Genomic DNA, 13,450 nt, shown 5'->3' with positions numbered 1-13,450 from the left:
AGTTGCCAAGAAATTCAGATGTACTTCTTGAATCTACAAGGAGAAGAAGGACTGCCCTGCTGTAAACCTGGTCCGCACCCCAAAGGTCTGCATTTTAAAGGACTGCACCTGCGGCACAATCTGGGACTACACCCCTAAGGTCTTTGCCTTGCTTCACAAAGAATTAAGGAGTAAACACCCTGCAAGCTACAGGTTAACAAAGCCCATGGGCAGCACCTCGATCAAGAAGTCCCCATCCTGGAGAATGTCCGGAGGACTTTTAAGGATTTAGTCAGGTGCATGGTGGGAATTGTAGTCCCAATATCCCAAGGACCACCTAAGAGATTCTAGACTCCTGGATTGGTGTTGTTGACACTATGAAGCCACAAGAGAATCTTCAGGAAGAAGTTCCAAAGTTTGGAGAAGTTTGGAGCAACATTTGTAAGCAGCTCATTTAGTTGAGCAGGTGCATTGCGGGAGTTGTCGTCCTAGGCCCCAAGAGGCAAACCAGAGCATCTGAACCCATGTTGCTGCTGTAGACCACTTTTCTGCATCAAGAAGCACTTCTGGAAGTAAGCATAAAAATGTTACATTGTATGTGGCCTGAACTCTGGATCTTGTCCTGGTCCAGCGCGCCCTTTTTTAAGTCGAGCATTCAAGACCTCTTATATATACTTTAGTATACCCTTATTTATTAGTATATACATATATCTATATGTATTTTGTAGGCTCAGGTGATCAGCCCTAGGACTTGTCTGCTTCAGCTTAGGGACTTTTTTTTGTTCAACTTCTTCTATTTAACTTTCTTAATAAAAAAAGACCAGTAGAGGTCAGTAAAGTACCATAATTGCTTTCTGCTGAGGGACTTCCTTTTTTAATTTTTCTGGCAATTGCCTCTATTTAACTTTCTTGAGAGATAACGACCAGCAGAAGTTGGTAAAATACAAGAATCACTTTAGCATTCTCTAGATTCCAGTCCATAGAAATTGTCTTCCACGAGCACCCATAGAAAATATATTTTTTTCACATCTTGTATTTTCAGTGATATGACCACCAAAATCCCTGATTTTCTAGTAAAAAGAGCTTTGCTGAAAGGCAATATTTCTCTCCATGTGTTCCCATACTTGGTGTGTCATGCAGTTTGTGGCCTACTTTCCTCCATGTTAAAGAACAGTAGATGTTTCAGGACCCAGGTTAATGTGCTGCATAGCTTAATACATATAAGGTCCCAAAGGCAATACTGATTGCATTGCAAATGCTTGTTTTACTATTTGAACACTATTTGTTTCTAAGCACTAGTTTTATTTATTGTCTTTACTAATTCATTCCACTGGGTCCCTACATTGAATTTTTGTTTTTTTGGTATCTGTCTGTTCATAAAGACATTATCTATTTCTATAAATTGGTGTTGGATTTTTATTGTGTCTTACTTATTTAATGTATTGGTACTTTTAAACGCTTTACACACCTGTCTCCTAAGTAAATCCTGCCTACTCCTTCCCAACCACCAAGGGTTGAGCAGGGGAATCATTTATTGAGACTGTGACTGAACCTCTTATCGTCACTGTGACCTTATTACTAGTAGTAGGTCCCTACCTATCACTACAAATAATCCCCTTTCCAACACTGCATAACAAATTAGCTATTTGTATTTTAGTGAATTGTGTAAAATGAGAGTAATGCAATTTGACAAAGTGCTTCTTAATAACTGCTGCTTGACTTGTACAATGTTAATAGCTACATCAAGCTCTCTTATCTGAGATATACCTGAGAGTGACAGGCAGCAAACAAATTACTGATAATGATTTGGCAGCCCTTCAGGGCTGCAGGCTTCCGCTTAGGGTTGGTGAAGCATGCATCTGGGATATTGTTTGCATCTGGGCACTTGGGAGAGCTCTTCCAAGTGTTTCCGAATACCAGTGCAGTTCCCACAGTGACCTGGCTTCTGGTGTTGAAGTCATTGTTTCTGTCATCATCGTAGTTCCCGCAGAGACCACAAACTTTGCCCTGAAAGGGTAAGAAGGAGACAAGAAATCATTCCAAGGAATTGTATGCACTGGCTTCCACAACTGATCTTCAATCATTTAAAATAAGCTTATAATTATACTTCAAGTCCTAACTTACCTCTTCATTGCTTTTCAAAATGTACATTGTGAGGGAATTTCTCGTCATTTACAATTATCACTTCAAGAATCTGTTGTGTTTGTGTGGTTATTTACTTGTGTTAGTGTGCTGCAATATGCAGCACACTTAAAAAGAGAAACAATTGAGGAGAAATAAATATAATTTTTTCTGTAGCACCTCTAACTGGAAGGCATTGCTTATTTATGCACTCCTAGGTTTACCAGTCTTGGTAAATCTGGGAATACGCCAAAATACTTAAGTGGATGCATCGGAACACCTGTGCTCTGCCCATAAAAGACCCTCCCGGGATGGAGTTACGCAAGGCAGTAACTTGCGCTGCTTTGCGTTACTCCAGATTGACCTACCAACACATAGCCGTGCAAGAAGGCCATTCATTGCCTGGTAAATATGACTTCATAATTGTGTTGCCTTTGCAGCACTATACGTGATGCAAGGGCAATGCGATTCAATGATAAATGTGGCCCTCAGTTTCAGACAATCTCATTCTTCAGGATGCTACTTGACAAACTAACATGAAGATCAGTATCCGGTCAAGAATTATCATACCATAATTCATGAATTCATAAGTCCTTTAGCAAAAGTGACACTGTCAATGTTAAAACGGAAAAGAACAGTTTTCATATTGAGTTCAAACAGTGGCGTGGTTCCACTTTTCAATATCTTGGACAATTTATTTCTGTTGAGTCAGTGCCAATGGACTCAAAAGCACAAATATTTCCACAGAGGAAAATCTAACACATCACTTGCATCAGGATTTTCCCTCTCATCACTCCAACAATTACGCACATCTCGCCCACTCACTCACATTGCAACCCTCTACAAATAAAACCTAATTACAAATCTCTCTTAGCTAACCCTAAGATAATGCTCCGAACCCCACACTGACTCCTCTTCTACATGCCTCACTGCAATTCAGAGATCTTCACTCCATAACTTGCGAGAAATGCGCATGTGAGTGTGCACGGCCATGCACAGTTTTCTCAAGCATTACCAGTATGGGGAAGAAGAGGAGGAGGCCAGCCCTGGGATGCCGCAGTACAGAGGTAAGTAGTTTTAGGGTTATTTTTAATTATTGTTAACTTACTTCTTAATACCGGGGTGGAGGCGGGGGCGGGCCACCTCCGCTCCGCTGCGGAGTGTCCAGAGATTTACCTTCTCCGCATTCTCTGCGTAACGCTGAGAAGGCAAATATCCGCACATTCCGCTGGTGAAGTGGAGGTCTCCGCCTGGGGTTAGACAAAGTTATACATTTTGCAACCCACATGCATGCGTTCCTGTTCTTTGCAAACAGTAAACCTCCCACTGCAGATTACTCACTTGTTAGCTGACTCCGAGCTGACAGCAAAGCGCAGTTACTCATTTAACCCTTCTAGCTGAAACGTTAACTCAACATTCAGCTTTGTATCAGCATTACTCTGCTAACAACCTGATCATAATTTCCAAGCTCTTATGTACACAATTGTGATTCTTATTCTTCCACCTAATATGTTTTCTGCAGGTGAATATATTCTCCTTAGAATTCACAGCTCAATTATCACTACCAGTCTTCTACGCCTCAAACCTCATCTTCTCAACATACACATGCTGATAGACCCAATCTTATTATCATTCTTACTAATCAATCACATAAGAAAAGTAAAGTAAATATGCATAATTCCCATATATTTCAATGTACATATAATCCATTATCTCACATTACAGCTCTCAAATCTAATTCTTGAATTTGTAGTAACAGCTCAAACTGTTTCATTCTCTTATGTACTGTGACATTGTCTAAAGCATGTTTGTACCTGAAAGGTTCCTGTGTTCTTACACGTATACGTGTGTGGATCAATAAATTACTAAATTAAGTATTGCACTTCATGTCAGGTAGGTGATGGTTGATCCTATCTGACATGAGTTTAGGAATGAAATGCCTGTTTTAAACTATGACAGGAGTAATTGTGTCTGTTGGGTGTGAAGGAAATAATCTTCACATCTCCAACAGTACTCTGTCCCTCAAATTTAGAGATGAGTGCTGGGCGGCCCAAACATCAGCGCTGTAAATTGAAAGGGACCTCAACCACCAGTTCCCTTCAAGATACAAAAGGTTTGGTGGATTGCCACTGTTTTTCTTGATGGCCACCCGCCAAACTTTTAAACTTTTTTTGATTTTCAGTGCTAATTGTTTCTGAAAAAATAAAAAATAAAGATCCTCCTGCACACTGAAAGTTGTCTCCCAGAATTCGGCCATCATTAGTTGTTTTTTTGTGTCTATCACCACCAGGACTTTCCTGGCAGTGGGAGACAGAAAAAAGGGCATCACACCATCCACCCTAAACAGGGCAGGTGCTGCAATGCTTTACCTCCGAAAATCTTTTTACCAGCATGTTGTTGGAGTCAGCTTTCAGTCACCGGAGTCAACAGGGGCTGCATCAAAAAAATTGTAAGTTCCACCCATCTCTAAGTGAAGTGGATGACCAGAGAGCTTGGTGAAGATGGTACTCCATCACATTTGCAACAGAGTACTCAGTTCCTCAAACTCTAAATCAAGCTCTAAGGCATCCGCAGTGATGTTTCCTTCATGGAAACTTTATGTGATAGTAGAATTGAATTGTCACATTGTACTTCTTCACTATTAGAGCTCTTACATTTTAATGTTCCCATCCGCACTGAGACCCTCTTTCATCTGTTTCCCAGTGGTTCTGTGTGTTCCCTTTCTTTCAACATGTATTTGAATCTGGATGTTTCTTAGTGCAACAGTATTAAACACTAAAACCACTGAATAATGAGTCGGTTTTTTATTTGAAGATGGAAACAATAAGAATTACTTGGTAAAGGCTTTGTTAAGATGTGCAGATATCATAAAATTACACATACTCACTTAAAGCTGCAGAGCTGTAATATGTAAGATTAAGAGAAAAGGTGGAGTCAGAGGGGAGCGAGTAACAGTAAGATAGTGGTAAGGCTAGGAAAGAGGTGAACTAGAAATAGACGACATGTAGGGGGAGACATAGATTAGGCAGAAGGAATTAAAGCAGTGGGAGGGGAAAAAGAGAGGAAGGGATAATATAACCTAATTTAAGACATTGAAGTGAGATAGAGTGAGAGAGAAAAAAGTGAAGACTGACACAGGAAGCATAAAAAGGCGAGTCAATTACAAAAGTGAATATTCTCTCTTTTGATAAGTTTTCCACAAAGTGCACACTATTCTTAGTCGATACTTTTTAATACTCTGTGGTGTATTCCTCAGGATTGTTTAACTGTCTGAAAACAGTGTGGTACAGAGTAAAGTCACTTCATAGAGTAAAGACTAATTACAGTACTCACTTTTCTACTCATATCAACTACTTTTCTCAATGTATATTCAGTGTCTGTGAGGATAATAATACAAATAAAGCCTGGCCATCTTAGGGCATTAGTTTAGAGCCAACACTCAGAATCCAGAGGAACTTGGCATTTTCTGAGCTGTTGTATACAGATTGAACACTGTGTGCAGTAAATGCTTCCCACTCATCTGACGTTGATTGTTAATGTGAACTAAGCTAAGAGTTCCACAATATTCAGACACTGAACTGTAGTGGTGGATGTACGCTTGAAGCTGGAGGACGTGAGAAGCACAATATCATGAGGTAGGGAGGCAAGGTTAATGGCTGTGGGCGACAACCGCAGATGCTGCCCAATAATACTGAATGCGGACAGCTGCTTTGTCGCAGGATTGCTGCACCAATCTTAAATCTCTTGTTCCTGTGCCCTGCCCCACTAACTCTTCCTGTCTGCCCAGCCTTTTCCTGTTATTCCTCCTGAGTAAGAGCAGTTGTCCATGCAGGGAATGACGGTTCCCAGGTGTCCATCTCTCCATCCCTCGACTGCGGTTAACTGCCATTAAGATGCATACTCTAGCAGAGAAGGAATGGTGCAGGGGAGAGCTACGGTCCCTGAGAGGGGTCGGAAGTAGAGCACAGACAATGTGGTGAGTCGTCGAATGGATCCTCAAACAGCCTCTGGGCACAGGTTTATCCTGGTGGTAGTGGATCATGCCAGCAAGTACCCAGAAGCTATACCTATTAGGACCACTACAGCACCTGTTGTGGTAAGAGCCCTCTTGGGAGTTTTCTCAAGAGTGGGTTTCCCTAAGGAGGTTATATCAGACTGAGGAGCAAACTTTATGTCTAGTGACTTAACTGCAATGTGGAAGGAGTGTGGAGTGAACTACAAGTTCACCACACCCTATCACCCACAGAGCAATGGTCTAGTTGAAAGATTTAACAAGACCTTAAAGGGTATGATTAAGGGTCTCCCAGAAAAGCTCAGGCGGAGATGGGATATCCTGCTACCCTGCCTTTTGTTTGCATACAGGGAGGTTCCTCAGAAAGGGGTTGACTACAGCCCTTTTGAACATCTGTTTGGGTACCCTGTTCAAGGCCCACGGTGCCTAGTGGAAGAGGGATGGGAGTTACCTATCAAACACCCTAAACATGACGGATGGCTGAGTACATAAAAAAGGCAACTATAAACATTGAGGCTTGCCAGGAATTACAGAAGGCCTGGCATGACCAAAAGAATGTTTACCAGTCAGGACAGAAAGTATGGGTATTTGAGCCTGTGGCCCCAGCAGCTCTCCAAGATAAGTGGAGTGGACCCTATACTATTGTTGAACAGAAGGGCGAGGTTACCTATTCGGTAGATCTTGGAACTCCCAGGAGCCCCCATAGGGTGCTTCATGTCAACAGACTGAAACCATATGTTGACAGGGCAGACATGGACTTGATCATGGCTACTGATGAAGGACAGGAGGAAGGCAGTGACCCTCTTCAAGACCTGCTCTCTCAGAACCCTGATGATGGGTCAGTTGATGGTGTATCTAACAAAAGAGAGGGACCCCAACAATCCAAAGGGGTAGGGTACCAGAAGACAGAACTGTCAATAAAGTTTCCCCTTTGGGTGAACTTAAAAGTAAACCACAGTTTTACACTACACATACAGAGAGTTCACACACTTTCACAGACTAGGAGCAACTAATGATAAACCTGAAACAGTCATACAAAAAACGTGTACATTTTATTTTGGTAGATTAGTTGCTCCTAGTCTGTGAAAGTGTGTGAACTCTCTGTATGTGTAGTGTAAAACTGTGGTTTACTTTTAAGTTCACCCAAAGGGGAAACTTTATTGACAGTTCAGTTGATGGTGTAGCCTTGGCAGGCAGCCTCACCGACCAGCAGCAAGTGACTGATGACAAGTTCTGCAACAATACAGATATATGTTTTTACTGACTCTAAGTCAGACTACCTGGTGCACTCATGAAGTGGACACTGGGGAGAAACTGACTGTTAAAAATAAGATTTACAGGCAACCTGATCATTTCAGGGACTGTATCAGGACTGAAGTCCAGAAAATGTTGGAATTGGGAGTAATTGAACCTTCAGATAGCCCTTGGGCTAGTCCAGCAGTCCTAGTGCCTAAACCTCACACCCAGGGTGGTAAGAGAGAGATGAGGTTTTGTGTAGACTACATATGTCTCAATGCTGTCACTAAGACAGATGGCCATCAAATACCCAGAGCAGACAAGCTCATAGATAAGTTGGCCTCTGTCAAATTTCTGAGCACATTTGATCTAACAGCTGGCTACTGGCAGATCAGGCTAGCTGATGATGCAAAGCCAAAGACAGCATTTTCAACCCCTAGTGGGCATTATCACTTTGTGGTGATGCCCTTTGGTCTGAAAAATGCACCTGCCACATTTCAAAGTTTGGTACACTAAAGTCCTCACAGACCTGGATGACTACTGTGCAGCCTATCGTGATGATATTGCTGTCTTTAGCTCCACCTGGGAAGATCACCTGATCCACCTGAAAAATGTTTTGGAGGCCTTGCGGAGAGCAGGCCTAACTATCAAGGCTACTAAGTGCCAGATAGGGCAGAGTTGGGTTGTGTACCTGGGCCACCTTGTAGGTGGAGGCCAGGTTCAACCATTGCAGAGCAAAATCCAGACCATAATGGACTGGGTTGCTCCAACCACCCAGACTCAGGCCTGACTGGGCACTATAGGAGATTTGTCAAGGGGTGTTGTTCCATTGTGACACCCCTGAATGACTTAACTTCTAAAAGAATGCCTAAGAAGGTTCAGTGGACAGTCAGCTGTCCAAAGGCATTTCATGACCATAAGCAGGCCATGTGCACTGCACCAATTATGCAAAGTCCTAACTACTCCAAACATTGTTCAAACAGATGCTTCTGAGTTGGGGGTAGGGGATGTGCTATCACAATTGAATAAAGAAGGTCAGGACCAGCCAATAGCTTTTATTAGCAGAAGGCTGACCCCTAGAGAGAACCGTTGGTCAGCCATTGACCCTTTGCTGTGGTTTGGGCCCTGGAGAAGCGTTGGCCATACTTGTTTGGTACTCACTAAGCCTGGGCGTAGTTCGCGTAGCCGCACTCCGCGGAGCTACGCGAAGATGCACTTGCACTCCGCGAACTACGCATAACTCCGCGAACATGCGTAGTAGCTTGCTTGACCCGTTCGCGAGCCGTTTTTCGTCTTCGGGAGCGCCGTGGAACTCTGGAACCTGCTCGACACCACATCTCCAGACGTCGCCTTCCTCACGGAAACATGGATGAATGCCTCCTCAGCACCCAACATCGCCGTCGCCATCCCGGACAGATACAAGATCACCCGGAGAGACCGTGTCAACCAGACAGGAGGAGGCATCGCCATCGTCCACAAGAACACCATCCGCATCACGACCAACTCAGACGACACCCTCACAGCCGCCGAACATCTTCACTTCCAGATACACACTGACCCCAAGACCACATTCAGAGGCACCCTCATCTACAGACTCCCAGGACCTCGCACACAATTCAGCGAAGACATCGCAGACTTCATCAGCCCGCACGCCCTCGACTCCCTTGACTACATCCTCCTAGGAGACCTCAACTTCCACCTGGAGAACAACAACGACAACAACAGCACCACCCTGCTGGACAACCTCGCCAACCACGGACTCAAGCAACTGGGGAACACCCCCACCCACTACGTCGGACACACTCTTGACCCAGTCTTCTCCTCCAGCAAGTACATCTCCTTCAGCCACTCCACTGGACTCCACTGGACAGACCACAGCTGCGTCCACTTCAGCTTCAGAAAGACCACGACTCACCACCACCCGCAACAGGTTCCCAGCAGGAGCTGGAACAAGATCACCACCGACCAGCTCACCACTTCACTGAGCCAGAACCCTCCCGCCAGCTCAACGGACCCCAACCAAACAGCCAACAACCTCACACAGTGGATCACCAACTGCGCTGACGACCTTGCACTTCTGAAAAACCATCCCAGCAGGCCCAGCAGCAAGAAAGCCTCCTGGTTCAACGACGACCTCAAGAACTCCAAGAACTGCCATACCCTCGAGAAAGCCTGGCAAAAAAACCTAACTACAGACAACATGACCGCCCTCAAGCACGCCACCCGCTAACACCACCAGCTGATCCACACCACCAAGAAGACAGCATTCAAGGAACGTCTCGACAACAACGCACACAACAGCAAGGAACTCTTCAGCATCGTCAAAGAGCTCTCCAACCCCAGCGCCGGAAACATCGACATCACTCCCTCGCAAGACCACCGAACCGACATCCCCCACGACCACCCTCCGCGACTGGACCCCGGTCAGCACCGAAGACACCATCCACACGATGAACACCATCCACTCCGGATCACCAACCGACCCATGCCCCCACCACGTCTTCAACAAGGCCGACTCCGTCATCGCACCCCAACTCCGGGACATCATCAACTGCTCCTTCAGCACCGCCACCTTCCCGGAGAGCTGGAAGCATGCCGAACTCAGCGCCCTCCTGAAGAAACCATCAGCGGACACCGCCCCATCTCGCTCCTCCCCTTTCCTGCCAAAGTCATCGAGAAGACCGTCAATAGACAGCTTGCTGCCTTCCTCGAGACGAACGGATCCCTCGACCACTTGCAGTCCAGCATCCGCGCACACCACAGCACCGAGACTGCCCTCATAGCAGCCACTGACGACATCCGAGCCCTGCTCGACAACGGGGAAACAGCGGCCCTCACTCCTGGACCTCTCCGCAGCATTCGATACTGTCTGCCACCGCACCCTAGTGCAGCGCCTCAGCAACATCGGAATCCAAGAGAAGGCACTGGAGTGGATCATCTCGTTCCTCACCAGAACAACCCAGAGAGTCCGTCTCCCCCGTACAGATCCAAGGCCACCGAAGTCATCTGCGGCGTACCACAAGGATCATCACTCAGCCCCACCCTCTTCAACGTCTACATGAGCCCCCTTGCAGCCATCGTACGCCAACACAACCTTAACATCATCTCCTACACCGACGACACCCAGCTGATCCTCTCCCTCACCAATGACCCAGCTACCGCCAGAACCAACCTACACGAAGGGATGAAAGACGTAGCCGAGTGGATGAGGAACAGCCGCCTGAAACTGAACTCAGACAAGACGGAACGGAAGTCCTCATCCTTGGATCATCACCCTCCGCCTGGGACGACTCCTGGTGGCCCCCTGCCCTGGGCAGCGCACCGAAACCAACGGACCACGCACGCAACCTGGGCTTCATCCTGGTCTCCTTCCTCTCGATGACCAGACAAGTCAACGCCGTCTCATCATCATGCTTCAACATCCTACGCATGCTCCGAAATATCTTCCGATGGCTCCCCACCGAAACCAAGGAAGATGGTCACAAAGGCACTCGTTACCAGCCTACTGGACTTCGGAACACCCTCTATACCGGAACCACAGCCAAACTCCAGAAAAGACTCCAACGCATCCAGAACGCCTCCGCACGACTCATCTTGGACATCCCCCGACACAGTCACATCTCCGGACACCTGAGAGACCTTCACTGGCTCCCCGTCAGCAAGAGAATCACTTTCCAACTCCTCAACCATGCACACAAGGCCCTCAACAACATGGGCCCCAGGTACCTCAACAACCGCCTGACCTTCTACACTCCCACCCGCCAGCTACGATCGACCAGCCACGACCTCGCCGCCGTGCCACGCATCCGAAGATCCACCATGGGAGGAAGATCCTTCTCCTACCTGGCAGCCAAGACTTGGAACTCCCTCCCCATCCACCTCCGCCTGACCCAAGACCACCTCTGCTTCAGTAAGCAACTCAAGACATGGCTGTTCGAGCAGTAGCGGACCCCCCTCCCCCAAGCGCCTTGAGACCCTCTGGGTGAGTAGCGCGCTATACAAATATCCTGATTGATTGATTGATTGATTGCCTGCATGCTCGGGATGTGTAGCGCGCGAAGTTACCCATGAGGTTTGTCCCGCCCGCTCGCGTCCCCTTATTTCCGGTCACTACTAACGTGTTCGCGAGTTATTCTGTGCCAGATTGCAGTTTCTGCGTGTTCGGCAACTCGATCTTACCGACAAGCATCCTCGCGCACGCGAAAATGCTATTGAGCGCGCGAGAACTACGCTACGCAGCAGTTTGCGGAGTATTCGACAACTTCGCGTTCTCCGCGGAGCGCGGAGTTGCCGAAACTCCGCAAACTCAGCGAACGGAGCGTAGTTCTTCGCCCAGGGTTAGTACTCACTTCACAGTTCAACAGACCATAAGCCCGCCTTGTGGCTAAAACAGATGAAGGGTGAAAATCCCAAACTACTCAGGTGGTCCATTCCCCTACAGGGAATGGACTATACAGTGGAACATAGACCTGGGAGTAATCATGCCAATGCAGATAGACTCTCCAGATATTTCCACTTAGAACATGAAGACTCAACTGGTCAAGGTTAGTTTAATGTCCCTGCGGTTGGGGGGGGGGGGTTGTGTAGGAGAGTAGGGTCTGCTTCCTATGGTTACCCCCACTTTTTGCTGGTTTCACTGGTTTTTTGACTTTAGTATGGCTAATAAGGCCCACAGCCTGGCTGTTCTCTCTCTAAATTGATACCATGTATCTTAGATCCATATGAGATTAGTTACTGGGTCGCCCCTTGTGAGCCCCTGTATATGGTTCCTTAGGTACCCAGGGGATAGGTGCACCCTAGCCCCACCAGGGGCTGCAGCATGTATTGTGCCACCCCTGGTTAGCTTTCCAAACTGACACCACAGGTTTGCAATTGAAGCCTGGGTAAGGTGGTGTAATCACCCTTTACTTAGATATAGTATACCTATATCTATCTATCTATCTATCTATCTATCTATCTATCTATCTATCTATCTATCTATCTATCTATCTATCTATCTATCTATCTATCTATTGATCTATCTATCTATCTATCTATCTATCTATCTATCTATCTATATATATGTATCTATATATATATATATATATATATATATATATATATATATATATATATATATATATATATATATATATATATATATATATATATATATATATATATATATATATATATATATATATATGTATAGTCACATGGTAACCTATAAGTCACTCCTATGGCAGGCCTCGACAATTCTGGAGGCAGAGTGATTGGTTTTGTTTGAGAGGGTGCCCTAGCATGAGCTGAGCCCCTCTGCAACATTCAGAACCTTCTCCTTATAGCTGTTCATCCTTGCTCACTGACCACTATAATATGGAGTTAATATTGAGGAAAGTAACAACTATAAAGAGTGAAACCCATATCACCCAAATTCTAAAACCTGGAACGGTCATAACATCATGTGCTACCCACAAACCCATAGCACTATTCAACCTATATGACGAGCTATGCACTAGGATACTTGCCACTAGGTTGGCTACTTTAATCCTTAATTGAATCCATTTGAACCAATCAGGTATTATTAGAGGTAAATAAACCAATGACTGCATACACAAAACAATTCACCTCATCTAAAAAACTAAAAAGAAGCACTCCCATTATTATTAACATCACGTGATAGAGAAAAAGCCTTTGACTAGGTGTATTGGCATGTTCTTAGTAAGATCAGCCCAAATTTGGGTGTGTTTTAGCCTACACTAAGATGGTGATGGCCAGCTATCAAATTCCAACCTCAGTGTCATAGTAAGTTTGAGACCATCCCATCTCTTTGTCCTAGTTAGGGACGCAAAGGTGCCCACTCTCTGTATTACTTGTTGCATGACTAGAATATAGTTACAACATCAACTTAAAGAATTGGAAGCTTTGGATGGCTTCATAATTAATTTTGTAAAGTCAGAAATTCAAAGCTGACTCTACCCTAAGCAGAGGGAAGATCCTTATCATCACATACTTCCATTAGGTGGACGAACCAATAAATAATGTGAGATCCATGTATTCCTATTTCCAAAGAACTCTACAAACCAACTACAAATTAATATTGACATTCTTATGCAACAATTA

At 45.3% G+C, this 13,450-nt stretch overlaps 1 protein-coding gene across 1 annotated transcript in view; it reads right to left on the bottom strand.

The window, feature by feature from the left end:
- LOC147733201 (mucin-2-like) overlaps positions 1 to 13,450 on the bottom strand; it is a 1,190,401-nt gene that overhangs the window by 438,090 nt on the left and 738,861 nt on the right. Inside the window, exon 24 of the mRNA XM_086957735.1 lies at positions 1,747 to 1,986. Within this exon, the coding sequence (XP_086813861.1) occupies positions 1,747 to 1,986 (240 nt within the window). The remainder of the gene's footprint in view (positions 1 to 1,746; positions 1,987 to 13,450) is intronic.

Source organism: Lissotriton vulgaris, chromosome 2_1 (assembly GCF_964263255.1).
Source record: "Lissotriton vulgaris chromosome 2_1, aLisVul1.2, whole genome shotgun sequence".
Classification (NCBI taxonomy): domain Eukaryota; kingdom Metazoa; phylum Chordata; class Amphibia; order Caudata; family Salamandridae; genus Lissotriton; species Lissotriton vulgaris.
Note: the sequence above shows the minus strand (reverse complement) of the source record. Positions and strands in the feature narration are given on the sequence as shown.